We start from the raw sequence: 21,101 nt of genomic DNA on the forward strand, positions 1-21,101 counted from the left end.
TTTGTTGGATTGGATCAATATTCACCTCCTTTTATTCAATAACGTCCGTTCTAATTGACAGCAATCACTGAACATGATCCATTATCCATTTAATTAATGGAGAGACATTCAGTGTTCTCTTTTATACACTGTTGGTGATAAAAAAAAAAATGCATGCAGGTGCCATTTCATTAGATCCTCTTTAATTGACCTCCTTCTCTTGCCACCTAGGGAGAGCAGTGCAGTGTAGTGTCTGCTTATATTACAAATATAAAAAATGTAATAGTCACAGGAAACTCATCATTAGCCCCCCCCCCCATTCTATTTTCTCGCCGCTGCCGCCTCCTTCTGTGTTTGTCTGGAAGAGATGGGGTTTGAAGGGTGAGTGATTAAGGTTGTAGTTGAAGTGTATATTTGCCACCACCATATAGTTTGTCATTCAGTTTGTCATCGCAATGATCTTCCTATGGTTTCATTGTGCTCATGTAACATTTTCAAGTTTTCAAGGCCAATGCAGCCACACATGTGCTATAGCAGACGCGCACAAACACACAGACACACACACGCAGACAAAGCACTTGTTTGGGGTCAGTCAAAGTCCAAACACGAACCCACAGACTGGGGATTTGTCGATCTACTATACAGTTATTCAGTTAATATTTGACACGACGGGTGAGGTTTGTTGTAGAGGACCAACCTTAACTATTGGCAACACAAACGCATTCCAGCTGCAAGAACCAATATTGACGATGTCATTGTGGTTCTACGACCCAGTCAGGCATCACACACATACAATATTATTTTTATTTTGAGTTTGTGGATGTTGACCAACTTCTGCTTTTGAGTTTGGTGTTTTTCTTGGTGTTGTGGGGAAACTTTTATCTTGAAAGCTGCTGTGTTGTGGCGTTGCGGTGCTGGCTCCTCCCTCCCATGTGCTCCAGTGTATTTCACATCAACTCTCCTCCCGAGTTAACCTCGTTCTCCCCCCGCAAGGCCCCACTGGGTCTGGCCTCGGCTAGAACTCGGTCCTTCTATCTGATTGATTCATGGCTCACCGACAGAGCACAGATGAATGAATTATATTGTGATTATGGTCTTATCTGTAGTCCTTGTGTGTGGTGTGTGGGCCTTTGTGTGTGTGTCTCCGTCTGTCTTTGCATTGGTTTGATATCCAAATCTTGTTCCTCCCTATTTCCTGCCAGAATTGGCTTAGAGACTCCCTGCTCTCTGCAACAAGGAGAGCTTGTACAGAAGAACTGAACTCCACAGAAGCCGCTGTCCACAGCATCAGAAGCACATTTCCCTAATGCCTGAACAAGCATTTAAATTATAAATAAAACGTACGAGTGCTTAGACTCAAACCAAAAAGAACAACAACATCGCCAAACAATTTTGGATTCCAGATTTTCCTTGTTTTGTATTTCTCCTCGTTTCTTTGCACTTTCTCTGTCCTCCTCCCTCTTAAGCCTATTCATTGTAGACACAAAGGCTTCCCCGTCAGTGAGGTACTTGAGCCATGTCTCTCTCCTCTCTGTGTGTTAGTGAGCTGCTGCAGTCCTTGGACCTGTGTGAGAACGATCCAGTGGCCATCGCCAGGTGTTTTGTCGACAAGGTGAGCAGGTTTCACCATCTCCTCCCTCCCTTCCCATCTCACTGTTGATCTTCTGCTGGTGTTGTTGACTGGTGTCGATATTGAGATCAGTACTCTTACTGCTGAGCTGCCCTGCTTTTCTGAAACACATTTCCTTGTACCATGAACAAATAAACTGAAACTCAACTGCTGGTTCATCTAGTCTTTCTTTCTTTCGTTCTTTTTTCCTTCTTGCTTTACCTCTTTTCTTTTATTCTCGCTATCTCCACGTCAGTCAGCTTGTACTCCCTCGTTCTCTGCATCTCTCGGGGTGATATAGTACCGTCCTTTAAGTGTCTGCGAGGAAACGACCGCGATCGATCTGTTTGTCTGCCTTCTGTTCCCAGAGTGAATACTTTGTAATCTACACCCAGTACTGCACCAACTACCCCAAGTAAGTAGTACAGTGTTGCACCAAGCCACTCTGTTGCACTCAACCCAAGTGCCTTGAACGGGTTCCATTCATGCTTCTGCCGTCGATGCTGTGACATCACACAATGCATTGATCCGATTGGTTGTCCTCCAGCTCCGTGGCGGCCCTCACAGACTGCATGAGGAGCAAGACCCTGGCCAAGTTCTTCCGGGACCGCCAGGCCTCCCTGAAGCGCTCGCTCCCTCTGGGCTCCTACCTGCTCAAGCCCGTCCAGCGAATCCTCAAATACCACCTGCTGCTGGAGGTACGGGTGTCTCTGCCTGGAACCTCTGTTCCCCTCCCCATACATCCACTAGAGGCAGCAGCCTTTCCTTAACCTCTGCAGCCCTGTCGTTCATCTCACTGTTGCCCTATATTGGTCCATTTCTGTGCTAGCGGCATGCCTCCATAGGTCCATGATCCCCAAGGCTTGATCCCATGCCTTCTCCCTCGACAGGAAATCGCCAGGCACTATGACCCTGAGGAGATTGGCTATGAGGTCATCCAGGAGGCCATCGACACCATGACCGGAGTGGCCTGGTACATCAATGATATGAAGAGGAAGCATGAGCACGCAGTCCGACTGCAGGTTAGAGAGAAAGACACACACACACACACACACACACACACACACACACACACACACACACACACACACACACACACACACACACACACACACACACACACACACACACAGCCGGGGGTATGCAGCAATTGAAAGCTTGTGAAGGGCCACTCCCACAACCCTCCCACTGCGAGTGAAAGGTTTCCACATCTGTTGATTGGAGGGCCAGTCAACCCAACCCACACACATCTGATCCCTTCACCCCTCCCCCCTCTGAGTCGAAAGGAACAGGTCCAATCCATAAACCTTCCCGGGTTCGACTTTGGCTGGTCTTGAGTTTCGATCTTTTCCGGCGAATAGTATGTTGTCCGCCGCATGATTATGTGAATATCTGGATGGCTTTGTAATCATTTATTCATTGTGAAGTATGCAGTTCAGTCGTCTACATCGATAAATATACATATTTCAGTTCACCTTCACTCGTGTATTTTATTATTCCCCCAAAAACAAACGCAACTCGATCCAATATGTGAGCCACCTGTCATTATTTGATTCCATCATCCTTCCGTTTATTTTTTTTTTATTTTTTTTCTCCAAATGCTAACTACACAACTAGCTGCAGTGAGCGCTTGGGTCACGTACTGCGTACTTTCTCCCCGCCCCCCCGTCCCTCTCTCCATGCACTGTGTCCAGGAGATCCAGTCTCTTCTGATCAACTGGAAGGGCCCTGACCTCACCACCTGCGGGGAGCTGGTGCTGGAGGGGAGCTTTCATGTGCAGCGCGCCAAGAACAGCCGGACCCTCTTCCTGTTCCAGAGGATGCTGCTCATTACCAAGAAGAGAGGGGAGCACTACGTCTGCAAGACTCACATCTCGGTGAGAGACTCACATCTCGACCACGCCCGCTGCGGTTCCGCCGCGACCAAAGGCCATTTCTGACGATGATGTCTCTAGTCCAGCTACCAGTGCAGTTGATTGAATGCTATTGTAACTGGTGAAGGGAATGTGTGCCAAACAAAAAAAAAGAGCTTCATCCAAACATATTCCCCAGCCATATCTCCTAAATAAAAGAGAGGAACATTAAAGGGTTCCCCAGGCCTCTGTCCCCCCCCACCCCCCCCCCCCCCCCCCACACACACCCCCCTGACGTTGGGGCCTCCGTTCTGCCTGCAGTGCTCCACCCTGATGCTGCTGGACAACGCTAAGGACCCCCTGATCTTCAGCGTCATCCACTTCAAGCATCCCAAGCAGCTCCACACTGTGCAGGTAATGGGATGCACCGCTCCCCCCCCCCCCCCCCCCCCCACAGCTGCTACACCCGCAGCTGCTCCTCCAGTGGTTCTTCAGATCGTCCGTCTCTCTCTCTCTCTCTCTCTCTTCCTCTTCATCGTCTCTCTGTGAACAGCATGAAGGACCGCATTTCCGTTGTCGTTGAGTAGCAGTGTGTGTGTGTGTGTGACGGTTTCCTTTCATGTTGAACGGGCCATGACTTAAAAGAGAGGGAATGTTTTTGCGTTCATGTCGAATGGATGACCGTCCGAGTTAGTCTGGGGGTTCACGTTGACATCACGTGTTGTGGCCGGTGTCAGTGAGCTGTCTAAAAGAGGAACGCTTGTTTCAGGCCAAGTCCGTGGAGGAGAAGCGCCTCTGGGCAAGCCACATCAAGAGGCTCATTCTGGAGAACCACAACACCATTCCAAAGACGGTAAAGGTAAACATCGGCCTAAACAACAATTCAATTCCACTGACTCTTGAATTGCCTGGCAACCAAAGCCCCTCTCCCCTCTCTCTCTCTCTCTCTCTTTAAGGCCAAAGAAACCATCCTGGAAATGGATTCCGTGTGTGAGTGCTCCGAGAAAATCTACTGATCTCTGATGGGGAAGCTGCCGGTTCAACCGTTGCCGCAGCAACCGTAAAAATGCCCCCGTGTCCCAATGTAGAATGATTAGTTTTTCCGGGGAAAATTGTGAAATGCTATTACGGGTACCTGGTATTTCTCCTGAACATTTGTGTGTGTGTGTGTGTGTGTGTGTGTGTGTGTGTGTGCGTGTGCGTGTGTGCGTGTGTGTGTAGACGCTGGGAGGTACCGCTACAGCCCCGAGAGGCTGCAGAAAGCGGGGTCCTACCAGGCGGAAGACTTCCCAGTCGCGGGGAGACCGGAGCGCCGGAGATCGGGTCAGCAGGACACTCACACACACCATCCAATTCTACAAGATGCAGACTGTATCGACACCATTAACTGTGATTTGATCGATCGTCGTGATTCTTTTTTTTTTTCAGAGCCTGCTAAGCAAATCGTAAGGAGCACAAAAGGTGGGTGCATTCTGATATTTTTCGATTTTTCAATACGTATTGAATACGTATCGGCATGAGAAGGGCATCAATGGACACATTCCCCCGCTGAGCCAGTAAATGCACATCATTGCCGGTAACTGTTGTGGTTGTTCCCAACAAAGGTTACTGTGCGTCAATCAAACTATAAACCTTCCATATTACCCGGGCACTTTCTGATCGGAGACCCCTTTGCACAAAAACCAAATGATCAAAAGGGAAAACGCACTCCCACTGCTGCTGGCCTCACCCATAATTAAGTTAATTATTTGCAACATGGGTGAAAGGCTTTGTCATACACAAGCTCTTTTCAATCGTCCAATCCAGCGTCGGGCTCTGATCCTCAGCCCTCCCTGCTCTCGTCTATTCTAATTGGCCATTATGGAAAGAAACCACAACCCCTCATCTCTCCTCCACGCTACTCTCATCCAGATCCGATTTCAAGCCAGCGTAATGAACCCCCCCCCCCCCCGTCCACCGCAGTCATGGGTCATCATGTTCTGCCTCGTTGCATCATGGGTAATGACCCCCCCCCCGCCACCCTAGTCGTGGTTAGGCAGTCGTGGGTCATCATGTTCTGCCTAATTGCATCATGAACAGTTAAGAAGATGCTAAAAAAGAAAATAAAAAGTCTAGTTGCTTTTGATCTAATTACAAATTGACAAATGATCCGCTCAGGGATTATACTGCTCGTTAGAGAGCGTGGTGAATGAATCATGCATCGTTAATCTGAGGCCTGGTATGCCAAGGGCAGGCGTTTATGTTCAAACGCATCCCTAATAATCCGATCAAGAGGATGGAAACACAGGTGTGAACGCTGAAACGTGCATCCTGTTATCAGTTCCACACCTACGAGCCACAGCGATTGAGTATTAACATGCCTCATTCCATTAACACTCTCAATGTGCGGCCATTAACTACTCAGACATTTTTAGAATATCACTAAAGTCAATGTCAGTACAAGCCCTTGATTGTGCCAAGCGTTATGTCAAACATTAAGCATTAAGGTGGTTGGATCCACAGCGCCTACACAGACTTTGCACGGAAGCAAAATCCTATCTCATAAGGTCACTGGAGATTAATTTAATAATGCTAGCTGTGACTGGGATCTGTCTCCCACAACATTACAGGGTGCACTGCACTGTGTTTCCTAAGGTGGCCATGTTGCTGACATTCTTTGTTTCTGTCTCTCTCTCTTCCTCCTCTGTTAACCGTGCCTGCTGTACAGCATTTTTGAAGGTAAGCCTCTCAATATATATATAATGTTTTTGTAGGGTTGTATAGCAAAGGTTTGTCAAAAAAGCAATGACCTCAGTGTGTTAAAGGGGATATGCTTAAACGACATATAAAAACATTTGGTGCACACACAAGCTCTACCAAATACCAATACAAATGCCTTTCTTTTCTGTTCCTTAAGGATTCCTTTTTTGCTTGTCTGTTAAATTATTTAGGAGGGCTCAACATTCAGTAGAAAACATTCAACTAAAAAGTTTAGTTTGACTTACTAGTTTGATGTATCCTATTATAATTTCTCAACCTATGTTCCTATGTCCAGCATCGTATTCCTTATTCTATATGGTCCATGCCTTGCAGTCACAGCCAGAGTATTGCTACAGTAGCTCTGCACCTTGCAATAACACATCTGACTTCACGCTACAGCACGCAGACAGTGAGGGCACACTGCTCGGGGACTTGTGCTCCCTGCAGCCTGCGTCTAGTGTCAGTACGCTGGCCTCCAGTGTAGGCGAGCCCCAGGCTGAGGGCCCTGGTGTGGAGGAGGAGGATGTTGAGGAGCACAGCCCCAAAAGGCACTCTCCGGAGCAGCTGTGTCCTAGTGACGTTGATCCTAAACTGGGCTCAGCGCCCAGCGAGGGAGGGCTGGAGGAGAAGGCACAGCATCAGCGGGAGGAGGAGGTGGTGGTGGTGGAGGAGGAGGAGGGGGATTGTTACAAGGAGGATATACTGATGGGAGACGACCAGGTAGCCGACTTTGCGAGCTCCATGATGGCAGCCATCTCCTGCTGGCACTATAGGGCAAGGGCTTTGCTTTCTGCTCCCTTCACAACGGTGAGGCTCTCTGCCACCCACGGGTTTCCACTTTCCTGCTCCATTCCACCGGCTTGCCGACGGCCCACTAACCCTCGCTACCATGGCCGCCGTGCACGTGGCATGCGCACACAAACTTATCACGCCGCTAGTGCATGTGTGGCGGACACTCTTCCAGAGTGGGTTCTGTCCACGATGGGGTGGGTCTCTGGTGACCTCTGCAATGCCTGTGCAGAGCGTCAGTCTGAGTGTTTTCTTTAGTTTGGGAGCATGTGTTGGTGTTTTGAGGCATGTATGATTAGTTAAGATAGCGATGAGTGTTGTCTTTTGCATGGTTAGTTCCAGTTCCAGTCCAACGTGAAGTCCTTCACCAATGTTATTGGATGCAGATCCTTGAAATTTTGAAATGTTGTTAATGTTAATAAGTAAGTGTTGTATTTGCATTAGAAGCAGTGGCCTAATGTGCTCCCACAAACCATGTTTGACTTCAAAGGTTAATGTAACCATCTAATTACAGTTATTCTAATGGCCAGTGCTGTGGCCTTTGATAATCGCATTTACTAATCATGTTTCCCTGTTTTTTTTTCATTACAAAAAAAAAACCTTTGTCAAGGGGGATGTATTATTCAGTTTATCGAATGCATGTAATACAGTTTTGCTTTGATCGCCAACAACACATAGCAGTTATCGTCGAATGCAATTTTGAACGCATTAAAAAAAAGAAAAGAACTCGAGGGAGCCTTGGGTCCGTCCTGTAGTGCTGTTACTTCATCTGGTGCCTTCTGCTCTTCCAGGATGTTCAGAACATGGATGCTTCTGAAGAGCAGGACTCTCACATGGGAGATGTGCTGGAGACCTCCACTCAGGAGGACGTACCCAGTGAGAAGGCTGAGGACGACACCCACCATGCGCAGGTACTTGACATCCTCTCGCCGTGCTCATTAATGTTTCTCCCTAAAGAAAACCCAAACAGCCAATGATCTCATAGGCTGGGCTGGTGGCATGTGTTTCGTTAAGAAGCACGAGATGTTTTTTAATTGGTAACACACATTCCTTAATTAGTGTGACATGCCCTTAAGGGTTGTGCAATTTCTCGTCTGGGTTAATTGCTTGTGCTATACATTAAATGACGTCCTGCCGGTGTAGTATAATTCCTAAACTACCGTACCCCTGTGATCCCTCTGAATGCAGGCTTTATAGAAGGGAACGGAAGTTCCTGTGATTAAACAAAGCCTTGTTAATGTTTCCCTTCAGAGCCTATCTTAGTCAAAACAATGCCCCAGGCTGTGTTGGTCCTTGGTATATTCATTATTTGGGTTAGGCTGTGAAAAATGAAAACGGCCCTGTTGCTGGGTGTTAGCCAGGGGTCAGTAAATGGTTGGGCTTGATGTTCGGTGCAGGACCTTGTTGTCATAAATCTTGTCAAAATACTTTTGTCTGTAGTGTCTGCATTCCTTGAATGAATTAGGAGTATGGTCATCTTCTCAAGCCTGCTGTTTGAAACTTCCAGAACACACACACACACACACACACACACACACACACACACACACACACACACACACACACACACACACACACACACACACACACACACACATCCGCACACTTCATACCCGAACACACACATACCTCATTCCAAAACACATACAGGCACAAGCACACGCACATACACCTCATTCCAGAACACACACAAGCACACACACACACACATACCTCATACCACAACACACACACTCGTATCTCATACAAGAACTCATCAAACATCTGGAATGAAAATAACTTAAAAAACTTCTGTGCATGTATATAATTATATTTATATATATAATATATAATAAACTGTTATCCCGTTTAGTGATGCATATTGCGTCTCCTAAAAAAAACAACGATTTTGCTTTGTGTTTGAGGTCAATGTATTAGACTAGAGATGTCTCAAGATAAAGCTTAATTTACTCAGAATGTCTCTTTTAATGTTGACATACTTTAAGGCATTTCATAAACTGGCTTCCAAATTCCACATTCTTTATATTTACTTGATGTATGATACATCGTGCTGAATAGCATTTGCAGAACACTTGATGCTTCTTACAGATCCTTCCCAATGCCATTCCTCAGGTAAACGTGGAGGAGGTCTCCTCTCCATGCTGTGAGGAGGAACCAGAGGTGGACAGCATGCTCATGGAGGTGAACCACTTACCGGAGTCTCCCACCTCCGCCACTCTGTCTGAGGAGAACCCAGATCCTGTCCCCGACACCCAAGAACAACTAGACGTGTCTATGCAGAACGGCGACGAGACGGAAGCGGAGAGCGACGGCTCTTGTTTCCAGCCCGAAGACAGCAGCATTCTGAGCTTCGGGGAATACTCGGAGGAAGATGAGGAGATGCCCGTCGGGCGCGAGAGCGTCCTGCCTTCGCCGGCGTTGGACGGGGCCGGCGTGATCGCCGAGCATCTCACCAGCAGCGGGTCTAGAAGGGGTAGCGTGGTCGCTTCAGAGGACCCTGGCCCCGCTGCCGGCCCCTCGCCCCTGCCGGAGAGCCCCCGGCCCTCGGACGAATCCTCCTTCCGCTCGGAGCTCCGGGAGGAAGTGCCGGACACGTCGGACAACGCTTCCCCGGAGCCGCGACCGGCCGTGGGGGCCAGCCGACCCGTCACGCCCGTCCCCCCCGCCGCGCACGAAGCGGCACCGCAGGAGGACTCCCTGGGCGACGTGGAGCGCCGGTCCACGCTCTCCAAGCAGGACCGCCTGCTCATCCACAAGATCAGGCGGTACTACGAGAACCAGGACGCCAGCGCCAGCATCAAGCGCCGGGAGAGCCTCTCTTACATCCCGGCGGGGCTGGTCAGGCACCTGAGCAAACAGCTCAACAGCGCTCCGCAGGGCAACCTCGCCCCCGTGCACAGGAAGGGCTCCTCCCCCAGCCGGCCCACGTCTTGGTCCGTGTTCGACCTCCCGGGCTTGGAGAAGAATCACGGCGTCGAGCCCGTCGCTAAACCACAACGCCAGAGGTCGGTCGAGGCCAGAGCTTTGCCTCCGAGCGTCACCGCGGCCGACGAGGACTTCAGACCGTCCTCGGACATGCTCAAGATGTGGAACGACATGGAGCTGGGGATGAACGGCTGCCCCGAGGAGCTCATCCCAGTCATCGATCCCAGCGACGAGGAGATCCGTCCCGATCCTGGATCAGAGGAGACGCGGATCTCCGGGCACATGAGATCAGACGCGTTGGGTGGATGCACCCGGGAACGAACATTGCACATACTGGAGGAATGTGAAGGGGAGCTTCTCTCTGAACACTCGTCCACGTCGGTGCCCACGTCGGCGCCCACGTCGCCTCTCACAGGAAGTGAGGGTGAGTACGCGGAGGACCCCTGGCTGAGCGCAGCGCCCCGGTGCGGCGGGAACGGCAGGGTGGCCCCCACCCCGCTGCCCAGGATCATTAGCCTTCGATCGGGCGTGGAGGACGACCAGATCCTGCAGGACATGGGGAAGATGAAGAACAAGGTGTTCCAGCTGGCGCGGCAGTACAGCCAGCGCATCAAGAACAACCGGCCTTTAATCAGGCAGAGGAACCGAGACTCTGAAAACCTCCACGGCCTCAAGAGCATGCCCGCTGTCCACGAGGAGAGTGCGCCATCCATGGACAACGGTAAGTAAAGGGTTTACCAAAAGGAGGAGCTACCATTTTTGGCACCTCTAACGCACCTATCATGCACATTCACATGTGTAACATAGCAGGTATAGAGATTCCATGGAGGGCAATGTCCAACTGTGTCTTTGTTTTGTCTTTTCGTTGCATGTGGTTTCTCCTCCTGCGTATGAATGCAGGTGAACACAACCTGACCTATCCCTTGAACACTTGCGATCAGGTAAACGCCGTCGGTGAACCCCCAACCCCAACCTCCGACCCATCCCCGGGCCCCAGCTCCAGGGCCACCACCCCTCAGGCCGTGTCCTCGCCCTCCTCCTCCCCCTCTCGCCTCCCCAGCAGCCCCGTGGACTCTGAGCCCTTCCACTGGCCCGACGTGCACCAGCTGTGCTCCAGGTACACCGGCCCGCGCTCGGGGCTGGGGCCGGGCCCCGCCGGCCACCCGCCGGTGGGCCGCAGCTGCTCGGTCCCGGAGAGGATGCTGGAGCTCTGCACCGACGGGCCGGGGAGGCTGCCATGGAACCCCACCGCCACACAACCTCATCCTCATCATCCGCCTTGGGACTCGGCCGAGAGCCAATGGGGCGGGGGGCCGCAGCGGAGGGGGAGTCCCACGACGACGGAGGACGGGGGGTCCCAGCCGGGGCCCCGCCTGCTGTGCAGGTGGAGCTCCCTGGACAGTGTGCCGGCGGCGGCCAGCCGGCCCCTCCACGAGCTGCAGAACCTCCAGGACCCGGTGAGGCCCGGCCACGGGACGCTGCCCGCCCAACACAAGGTCAAGGAAGTGACGACCGCAGGAAGTGATGTCTGTCTCAACGAAGCCCAGCACAGTGTCTCCAAGAGGCCCGCAGCCCTGCGCGGGAACAAGAAGACGGAGAGTAGGATAGTGAGGAACCTGCGGGAGAAGTTTCAGAGCTTAGGTTCCGGTTCGTGAGCCCCTTTTTTGTTTGTTTGTGTCAAAGGACTATCTTGCAGCGATGCTTACTTTCTGTTGACAACCATGGGACAATCATGCAGACGTTATGTGCCTTAATCTGCCATTATTCACTTTTTGTCATGGAATTAGATTTTGTACTGCACAATCAATCGTTGTCAAGTTCATATAGTGGACACTGGGTGAGTTTTTTTTATTTTTGCTATCACCAAAATGTAATATAAAAGGGATATTTTGTTAATTGGTGCACTGCTACAAACAGCCGTATGTATATTTTCCTTGACATTGTGTAAATGCTATATTTTACCTTCAGGTTTTTGCATACACTGTAAAATGCAATCTTTATATAAAGTCATGTTGTTTGCCATACAAATCAAAAGTAATGTTCAGTACATTGCAGGGTTGTTGTAAAGCATAATCCCACTTGTATTATTACAGTAAGTCTATATTGTTATGGATATAATTTAAGGGGATTTCATGCTGAGTACTTTAATTATTCCATTCCACAAAAACAAACTAAGAGACTGATCCCCTGTCCATGTAACTACTGTAGTCGAACACAAGTTAGTTATAGGTTAGTTATAGTTAGTCATAACAGCAGCTCAGCACAGGTGGGGGGGACAGGGGGCGGACAGACCTTCTACAGACTTATTTGCCTCAGACGTTAAGCTCCTTTTTCCAGGACTGTTTTCATATCCTCACTGGAGCTCTTGAGCCTCAATGACTTGTATATTGTTGCCATGTTATTTATGAAGATGTATACTTTAAACGAAAAGTTATCATTTAAAAACTGAAAATGCGAATTTGCTTTTTCCTTTCAACAACTGAAAAATTCTGAAAAATATTAACTCTTGACTTGACTACTTTACTTTACTTGATTTGTTGGACTCAAACAATATAGTTTATCTACAAACCACTTTATATAGAAGTAGGCCTATCGCAGCCTCTCATGAACACACGCCAGTTTTACATATGTAGGCCTAATGTAACTTAATATCAAGTCCAGATGTCCATCATCCATCTAATCTGTTGAGCCTTGGCGTTTGCGTGATTACTATATAAAACATTTTATTTTACAAATGTTTATTTAGTGTATTTTACATCTATTAAAAGGGGACTTTTGCCCCGCCCCACACTTGAACAGGCCATTTGGTGTCCCGCTTTACGCGCTCTCAATGAGCTCACATGCATCCACTCATGCATGGAAACTGAGTTCTCCTGCCTAGCGCGCACAGAAGCCCAGAGATTCAACCCGATGCCCAGGATCAAACATCCCCTCTAGCACGCACTGACTAAATCAGGCATACCTCTATTTTGATGGGCGCGAAATTATCGTTTAAATCCTCGATCAAAATGGGATGCGCAATATCAGGCGTGACACCCAAGTCAGGTGGAGACGGGAACGCCGACGTTGGACTACCACATCTCAGCGAGCATCAGATCCAGATGATCAAAGAGTCGTGGAAAGTTATCCGGGACGACATTGCGAAAGTTGGAATTATCATGTTCGTCAGGTGAGATTTGTTCATATATCCTATCCAATGTCCGAACTTGCCAAATGCAGAAAGAAAAATGAAGCAAGGGTGTCCTCACTCCTCTGCCACAATTCACTAAAATCGTGTTTTCCTTGCTCCAACAATATTGTTTTTCTCCTCACGAAATGAAACGCTATAATTCAATTGACTCAACGATGTCCTCAATATTTTTTCAATATTTTGAGATCACTATTTAAACGTCCCTCTTACTTTAATATTCTAAATACAACCTTCTGAATGTTTACTTTTATTCATTATTCGCAGTGAATCTCAGAAAAGCAGACGTCTTCAAGTTCCTGCACCTATTGTTTAGTCATTTGATTTCCGACCGCCACAGGACACGACTGTTGTGTCCGATATAAATATGTGCAGATGAATGGGGATGGTGTCAATTGCATTTCATCTTAATATTGAATTGACCGTAGTAGGCCTACACATTCCTTCAAGTTCAACATCCATCTATATAGCCTACTGACTTAGTGCTCCGACTAAAGGTCAGAAAATTGATTTATCCCTGGTTTTCTCCCTCATCCCCTCTCATCTTTGCAGTGAGGCGTGTTTCATATTTCACACACCACAGAGCGATATGAACAAAAGCACCATCAACATGCTTCATGGCATATAGCCTATCCAGTAGCCTATTCTGAAACGTATCTGAAATAATATAATATAATATGAATGATATAATATAAGTATACCTCACCATAGCGGTAGTGCTATTGTTGATGAAGGCAGACCTTTGGGCGTCTGGTGGTTGAGGGAGCATGGGGCTCAGGCCGAGCGATAACCCCTTAGATGTGGCCCAGAGGGGTTATCCAGAAAGTTGAGGAGATTGACCTTAAGCGTGCTAGCCTTGAACAACCTCGGGGCCCCGAGCCTCCCTTGGGAAAAGGGGGCCAACTCGGGCCCCATGGCCGTGAAAACATCTCATGAATATAGATATCCCTTGCTTACACTGACACTGGCTTTGGTTTCTATGTGTGCGACCCGATAAAACCATTCCACTCCCCGAGGGTCCAATTCGTTTAAATGGTTCGTAAATTACGAAAGCAATATCTCAAACATGCCAGCTAAACATGAATTAATAAAATGGTTCAAACAAAGCATTGGGTCGGATGTGTGCGGCTGGTTACAGCAACCTTTCCCCTGAACCAATCGGCTGGTGCATTATGTAGTTTGTGTGGAATTATGGAAATGTTTTCCTCTGAAATAGCATCCATTCAAACCAATTCTTATTTGCCAAGGGACAATTGACTGCTCCATTGGCAATTGCACTGTGCAAGTACGTACTTTGTATCAATTGTTGTAAAATCATGTTTGGCTACACTGTAAATTAATGACTATATAAAATGCCATAAGCCTTATTATAATCAAAGTACTCTCATTCATGAGAGTAAGAAAACAATCTGCAAGATAAGATTTAAAACATACTCCAGACATTACTCTTTTATATGATCTTGCATAGTAACGGCCTAATCACTTCAAGACTAAGACATTTCCAGATTAACAGTATTTTGAATAACCCTTCTGCAACAATAACAGCTTTAGCATCACCTGTTAAATCACAAATATCTTGATTAATTTATTTTCTTGTAGTAACATCATTGTAACAATGCCCATGTTACACACCAGCTGGCTACCACACTCCACCTAGGTGGCTTCTACTGGGCACCTCCATAACAAGGACACAGGTGGAAAACCGGTTTATTGCAAAGTCTGAGTATAATGACATAGAGCAGGAAGTGTAACATGCTGCAATGAGTGTGTGTGGTGAAGGCTGGGACACAGATTTCTCAATGCACAACAGGTGTGCAGCCTCCAGACTCCAATCAGTCTGGATTGGGCCAGGTGAGGCTGCTTAAACCAGCCATCATCCACATCCAAATTCCCTAATGACGCAATTACAACACTTGGGGCACATAGTTCTCGTTTGAAACCAATAACTGGTCCAAGACCAGCCATTGGCAAAACTACCCATGGTCTTCACACTCATTCCCCATGGAAACAAACCTGTTCCTTTCTCATCTGCACCATCTCCAGGCCCAGTTTTCACATACTCACCCACCTAATACAAACCTGTTATGCTAAAGTGCACACCCCCCCAGTAGACCTATAAGCCTTGAGGACGACAAACAAATACGAAACCTTGAATTAATTGTATTGCTCAACAACGGGGCCAGGTTCTGTCAGGGGCTGTGGGTGAATCACAACAGCTGTGGACGTTATATTCCTCACATAGCTCAGCTCAACCCATGTGAAATGAATCAGGATGTGATTAAGGGTGCAACTTGCTCATCCCATGTGACTCATTGCGCCTCACGGCGGGGCGGCGGTGGTGTCGTATTCGCACCATTAGCACCTAGCGGGGAGCGCAACATGCTCATCAGCTGCGTGGAGTGGAGAGGCTATATTCGCAGCAATCATGCCCTCCTGTGCTGGAGGGAGGTGGGGGGGGGCACTGAATGAGGTTCCTCTGTACACTGATCCTCATTACAGTGGGTTGATTAAGCTAAAGTTCACCTGGAGGAGAGAGAGAGAGAGAGAGCCACTTTAATATGTATGAAAATGAAACAGAGAGAGAGAGAGAGGGAGAGAGAGATCCACTTTAATATGTATGAAAATGAAACAAACAGAGAGCGAGAAAGGGAGAGAGAGATCCACTTTAATATGAAAATTGAAACAGAGAGAGAGAGATCAACTTTAATATGTATGAAAATGAAACAGAGAGAAAGGGAGAGAGAGATCCACTTTAATATGACAATTGAGAGAGAGAGAGAGAGAGAGAGAGAGAGAGAGAGAGAGAGAGAGAGAGAGAGAGAGAGATGGCCGAAACATTGTCTTGACTTGAGGTGACCTGAAATCATCAGGAGGGGGAATTGAAATGTGACAAAACGAGTTAGACTGTCGGGACGAACTTTGTGGACTCCTAACTGTGGTGTGGGAAATAATGTCATCCTGGTTAGGCAGCCCTCATGAACAGCGCACTTGGTGGCTCACAGACATCTGCTTACGGTTGTCTTGGGAACAGGCTGTTTGAGACCCATCCTGAGTGCAAGGATGTCTTCTTCCTATTCCGAGATGTGGAGGACCTGGAGAGGCTGAGGAACAGCCGGGAGCTGAGGGCTCATGGGCTGCGGTGAGTGAGAGAGAACACACACACACGCACGCACGCACGCACGCACATGCGCACACACACGTGTTGAATTGCAATGTTTGACCTCTCTAATGTAATGTATTGTAAAAAAAAATACACTTAAATATAATGTATTGTAAGGGCCTATTGTCAAAGGTTTTGTAGTGAAAAATACAATTAACATAATCAATGCAACAATATCATTCTAAAGCACAGTGATATACAAAAATAATATAGATTCCACATTTTATCAGCAAAATAGGAAAAAATATAAGATTTTTAATATAGGATTTTTTTTTTGTATGTGGGATAATACAACTATTAATAATACAAGGTAATTCGAATAAATTTCAACAATAATATGCACAGATCTCCAACCCCCACCTTTTCCAGTGCAATGTCCCTCACCACCATGAATAAATAACAACTAAATCCTTGAATTAAAACAGCGGACCCTTTGTCCTACTGGAGGGCCGGTCTGCTGCAGCACATTGCATTTTCCTCCGGGCCCACTTACTCTTACTGTGGCGCCTTTTATGTCGCTCTCCACACGGGGCCGACGGAGCCAATTAGGGCCGGGGCACTCTGAGGTTGAGAGACTGCCGTGACATTACCGACGCCTGAAGCCCGGTGCACGTGTCGCGCTCTCCGAGATGAACTGGTTGCTTTTAGAAGTTCGAGATGGGGCCAAATGGCCCTTTAGACACACTCAGAGGGAACACACGCGAGTACAGAGGAGCAACGTCGGTGTCTGGCTGATTAATTCATTGAAGAAAAGGGAGAGAGAGCATGCATAGCAAAACTATTTGTTCTCGGGGAACCAGAGAATTGTCCCTATCAATAATTGTAATCAAGCTGAAAATAGTATAATAACGTGTTGAAATGTATGAATTGTATTAGGCAGGTATGCCAAATCAGCAATCTCTCCCATTCTGATCTGAATTAGCCAATCAACAAAGTCCTATGAAATTCTAATTCCCGTCAATTCCCTGCCGACCAGTGTGTCCAGTCAGTCAGTATGCCCCTCCGAGGTCATCCTAAGATTGTTTTGTGGGAACCTTTTTAGGAACCGGAATGGTTAATGTTTTCGTGGGAACAAAACTATAAGCCCAAACCCCAAAAATACCCCCATATTTAATTTTTGACATTTCCAGTGACCCCATCTGCATGTCGCCCGCGGTTGAAATAAGTGAAAGTAGTAATTTTCACTAGGCTGTCGGCTAAGGAGATTGGTAAATAATGGTGTTCAGGATCCTTTAGTAGGCCTAGCCTACACCAAAAACGATATTTGTGCTATAATTCCTGCAATAAATATCCATTGCATCACAAAAGGTAGATGGGATTGGTCCTTATCTGGCAGATAAGCTGCCAGCTAAGAAGAGTTCATTCGTTCAGCTCAACCCTCCCCTCTCTTTCCACATATCTTCCAGAGTGATGTCCTTCATTGAGAAGAGTGTGGCACGTCTGGACCAGCTGGAGCGACTGGAGGCATTGGCCATTGAGCTTGGAAAGAGCCATTACCGGTACAACGCCCCACCCAAATACTACAGTGTAAGACCTTGGTACTATACTCTGTCTTTACAGAGGTCACTCATGGTGTTTCTATTCATCTGTTTACATTTAAACCTACCATTAGTCAGCCCTTTTTGTGGCAATTTTTTTGAATTTCTGCCTTTGTTCTTTCTATTTCTAAATAAAGGTCATGCCCGTTGTGTCAGTACAGAACAAAATGTTATTCTACAAACTGTGGATGGTCTTGGCCTGATTGCCACCACATCTACTGGACAGACTTCCACACATGGAAGTCACACTTTAATTTTTATCATGTTTACCCATGTCTGTTATTTAGTATGTAGGGACAGAATTCATTTGCGCTGTCCAGCCCATTCTGAAGGAGCAGTGGACCCCTGACTTGGAGGAGGCCTGGAAGGTGAGTGTGTCATCATTCACCCAGATCACGTGACCTCTCCACCAGTTCTCCATGTTTCTGAATATTTAGGGGTTAGGGTTAGGACACATCAAGAGTAACACCAGACTAATGTGTCAAAAATCACAATTCATGGAACTAGGGAAGTACCGATTGAGATTCAGGGTCTTTTCAACATCGATACTATGGATTAATTGTAAGTAAAATTATTAGATGTGTATTGGATGAATGAAAGATATGTTGTACTTGTATAACATTTTCATATGGATTGGTTTATGAAATCTTGCAGCCAAGCATATTATCTGTAAATTGGGTTTTAAACAAATGCTGTTGGCGTGAAACGTCATTTGAATATTGCGTGTGCCCAAGACTAATTGGCAGCCATTTTGTGCATTTCAGACCATGTTTGTGTATGTGACCGGCTTAATGAAACAAGGATACCAGGAGGAGGAAAGAATGCGCCTTCAGCAGGATTCCACCTCCCCAAAGGAGCGGCCAGACAAGAGGAACACAGCCCTATGAAGTCAACCTCTGAGTCATACAGTAAAAGGACTTTTCAGAAGCAGCACACTGTTGTGGCTTACATGAATGAGTCGACAGTTCTCCTTCATTGTTAGACGTAACACCATGAAGATGTCTTGTTCAACATAGAACGCTTTACTCCTCTTCAGTTAACTTTTACACACAAGGTTTTATGGAGAACGGGAGTTGCACTTGCACCAACAAAACTTATGGCCACTTTTCAAATGAGTTTGAAACAGAAATGTGGTCACATCCAATGACTGCAGACACCATTTTCAGTAAATGTACTTTATAGCGCCGTTTCTGCACCAAATTAACTCCATGATAGCCTCGTTACAAATCGTATTCCTATATACATATTTCAATTTACCAGGGCAAAGTGAATAGGGTTGCTCTACCGATATTTAACTGGCCAAAAAAATGAAATAAAATACACCTTAAAAAAAGGAAAGACATACCTTGGTCTCAAACACGAAACAAAAGAAGGTATTTCATGTTAAAATAAACAGTCTCATTATGGCATCGGTAGTGTTTAAATTATTTGTGATGATTTTGTTTTTTTACAGGGAATTAAATTAAATCCTGCCGTTACAAATTGAGAGTTGTACAAAACATTATGAAAGGCAATCAAACATCAACCCTGTGGCCCCTTCATATTTGACACGGCTGTTGATAACCTGGATCTCACACAGATGCGTTTCGGCTCAAGAGCTTCTCACTGTGACATCCATGTTCTTTTCATACGTTGCTGCTTTTCCATTTCACCCAATGGTACCGAATGGCCGGAAGTAAGACGTTATCGTGCAAACGATGGCATGATATCAAAGCAGTCACTAGGTGGACCGACGGTGGCCTCTGAGCCATCAGGGTAATGGGAGACGCCAGAGGGGGCTAAAGATTAATCCGGCCCGCTGCGAGCCCATCTCCCCCTTCTTCCTCCTTCAGGTGGTACAGGCCAGACTAGAGACAAAGAGGTAGAGTCTGTTGCTCATTGGGTGGCTTTAGTTTTCTTGCTTTTGCTTTTCTTATCCTTCTTCTTTAGTCCATCCATGTGGGCTCTGAGGAGGTTGGAGTACGCCTGCCGAGGGTGGAAATAAAAGATGTGTAAGGAGGCAAGCTGGGATTTAAAATACAAAAGCCCTTTGTTAATCATTGAAATGTTATAATTTGTATACCAAAAAAATATTCAGGAACTATAAAAGAATAAAAAGATTTGAAGACTTTCCAAATATAACTATAATGAGGTACAGGCATACAGGAAAGGTATAGCAAAGTGTTTCCCCCTGATGACAATAAGAAATACATACCATTTGAAATTTGATTACTTCTTTGGTATTGACCTGAAAATGACAAGAAATATTGTTATACTTTCAAACAGCTCTTTATCTCAATAGTAACGACACTTTAAAGTGTCCCACAGTCTAATGAGAATCTGCTTCAGTTGTGAAGACTTAGTGTGTTGATGCCTGGTTGCATGATTAAAGGAGCTTAGGCTTACCACTGTGCTAATTTTCTTTTTTCCATCAGAGGCTCTGATAAGACACTTGTTATCTGCTGGTTCAAACGAATCTGCTTGTCCTTTTTTAGGAATTGGTTTGGTCCTCCCATCGTCTGTAAGTTAAAACAGGTTAGGCTAAGGCCAGTTACACTCATGAGTAAATAAGAAGCTTTATCGTGGCAACACTGTACTTACACTTCTTTAATGTGATGACCACGCTACCAGAGTTTCGACATTTCTGGAACAACCGTGTGAGCTCCGTCAGAAACTTGAGAAAGGAACAGAAGGCCTGTTATTCATCAATAAATACATTGATCAAATCATTCAAAAATGCACGAATGGATAAGCCTTTTCACATATCACACGAGGTCTTAATTCCTGTATCATTGAATCTTCGTTTCATTAAGAGATACCGCACCAGAGCTTATAACTAAGAAATGAAAGAGATTAGCCAATATGACTCATCCCTAGTGAGGAATATCTCAGCATTTACATGACATGTTAGGCATTTAAGAGTAATCTTACCTTAAAATAAGAGTCGCAATACATAATGTTAGTTCAAAATGTTGGAACAATAAGTTGTACAATGTTCTACCAGATGAGCGGTGGTTTGTGATGCATATGTTAGTTAGCCAGCACCATTCGTATGAGCTACCCATAGCATTTACTACATCGGACCGATACGGACAATCTATGACAAAAACAGGACAGTGACATTTGACAATGAATAAAGTGGGGGGGAAATGTTCAACATACCGAGTCGTTTTCTAGTAATACCATGATTCACGGCGGGTTTCAAACGTAACGATAGCCCACTGGCAAACAAGCTAACTCCTCAGAAGCACACGTACTACAACAGCAAGCTCCTCCCCGTGCCCTCTGACCTTTCTTCTTCTCCTCGGATATGAGTAGTATGACGCGCATCAGCTATACGCTA

The 21,101-nt window shown here is 46.6% G+C and overlaps 3 protein-coding genes across 3 annotated transcripts in view; 2 read left to right on the plus strand and 1 right to left on the minus strand.

Moving 5' to 3' along the window:
* LOC311361917 (pleckstrin homology domain-containing family G member 3-like) overlaps window positions 1-12,380 on the plus strand; it is a 31,059-nt gene extending 18,679 nt beyond the window's left edge. The window contains exons 5-18 of the mRNA XM_084481713.1: window positions 1,522-1,591; window positions 1,957-2,003; window positions 2,136-2,286; window positions 2,479-2,610; window positions 3,283-3,465; window positions 3,763-3,855; window positions 4,211-4,300; window positions 4,398-4,431; window positions 4,663-4,938; window positions 5,762-5,789; window positions 6,429-6,987; window positions 7,761-7,880; window positions 9,082-10,615; window positions 10,795-12,380. Coding sequence (XP_084337839.1) covers window positions 1,522-1,591; window positions 1,957-2,003; window positions 2,136-2,286; window positions 2,479-2,610; window positions 3,283-3,465; window positions 3,763-3,855; window positions 4,211-4,300; window positions 4,398-4,431; window positions 4,663-4,938; window positions 5,762-5,789; window positions 6,429-6,987; window positions 7,761-7,880; window positions 9,082-10,615; window positions 10,795-11,549 — 4,072 coding nt within the window. The 3' untranslated portion in view covers window positions 11,550-12,380. The remainder of the gene's footprint in view (window positions 1-1,521; window positions 1,592-1,956; window positions 2,004-2,135; window positions 2,287-2,478; window positions 2,611-3,282; window positions 3,466-3,762; window positions 3,856-4,210; window positions 4,301-4,397; window positions 4,432-4,662; window positions 4,939-5,761; window positions 5,790-6,428; window positions 6,988-7,760; window positions 7,881-9,081; window positions 10,616-10,794) is intronic.
* A 522-nt stretch (window positions 12,381-12,902) lies between these two features.
* Window positions 12,903-18,666, plus strand: xgb (x globin; the record flags this gene model as incomplete). Its single annotated transcript, XM_084481714.1, has 5 exons — window positions 12,903-13,063; window positions 16,113-16,220; window positions 17,648-17,768; window positions 18,067-18,147; window positions 18,544-18,666. The coding sequence occupies 5 exons, from the start codon at window positions 12,903-12,905 to the stop codon at window positions 18,664-18,666; spliced, it is 594 nt and encodes a 197-aa protein (XP_084337840.1).
* Window positions 18,667-18,938: 272 nt separating this feature from the next.
* Window positions 18,939-21,053, minus strand: srp14 (signal recognition particle 14). Its single transcript, XM_084482366.1, has 5 exons — window positions 20,921-21,053; window positions 20,360-20,432; window positions 20,165-20,277; window positions 19,974-20,006; window positions 18,939-19,744 (listed from the first exon to the last, which is right to left on the minus strand). Exons 1-5 carry the CDS (start codon window positions 20,942-20,944, stop codon window positions 19,655-19,657), a joined length of 333 nt encoding a protein of 110 aa, XP_084338492.1. The 5' UTR covers window positions 20,945-21,053; the 3' UTR covers window positions 18,939-19,654.
* Window positions 21,054-21,101: the final 48 nt, after the last annotated feature.

This window comes from Micromesistius poutassou, assembly GCF_964030765.1.
Source record: "Micromesistius poutassou genome assembly, chromosome: 17".
In the NCBI taxonomy this organism is placed as follows: Eukaryota; Metazoa; Chordata; class Actinopteri; order Gadiformes; family Gadidae; genus Micromesistius; species Micromesistius poutassou.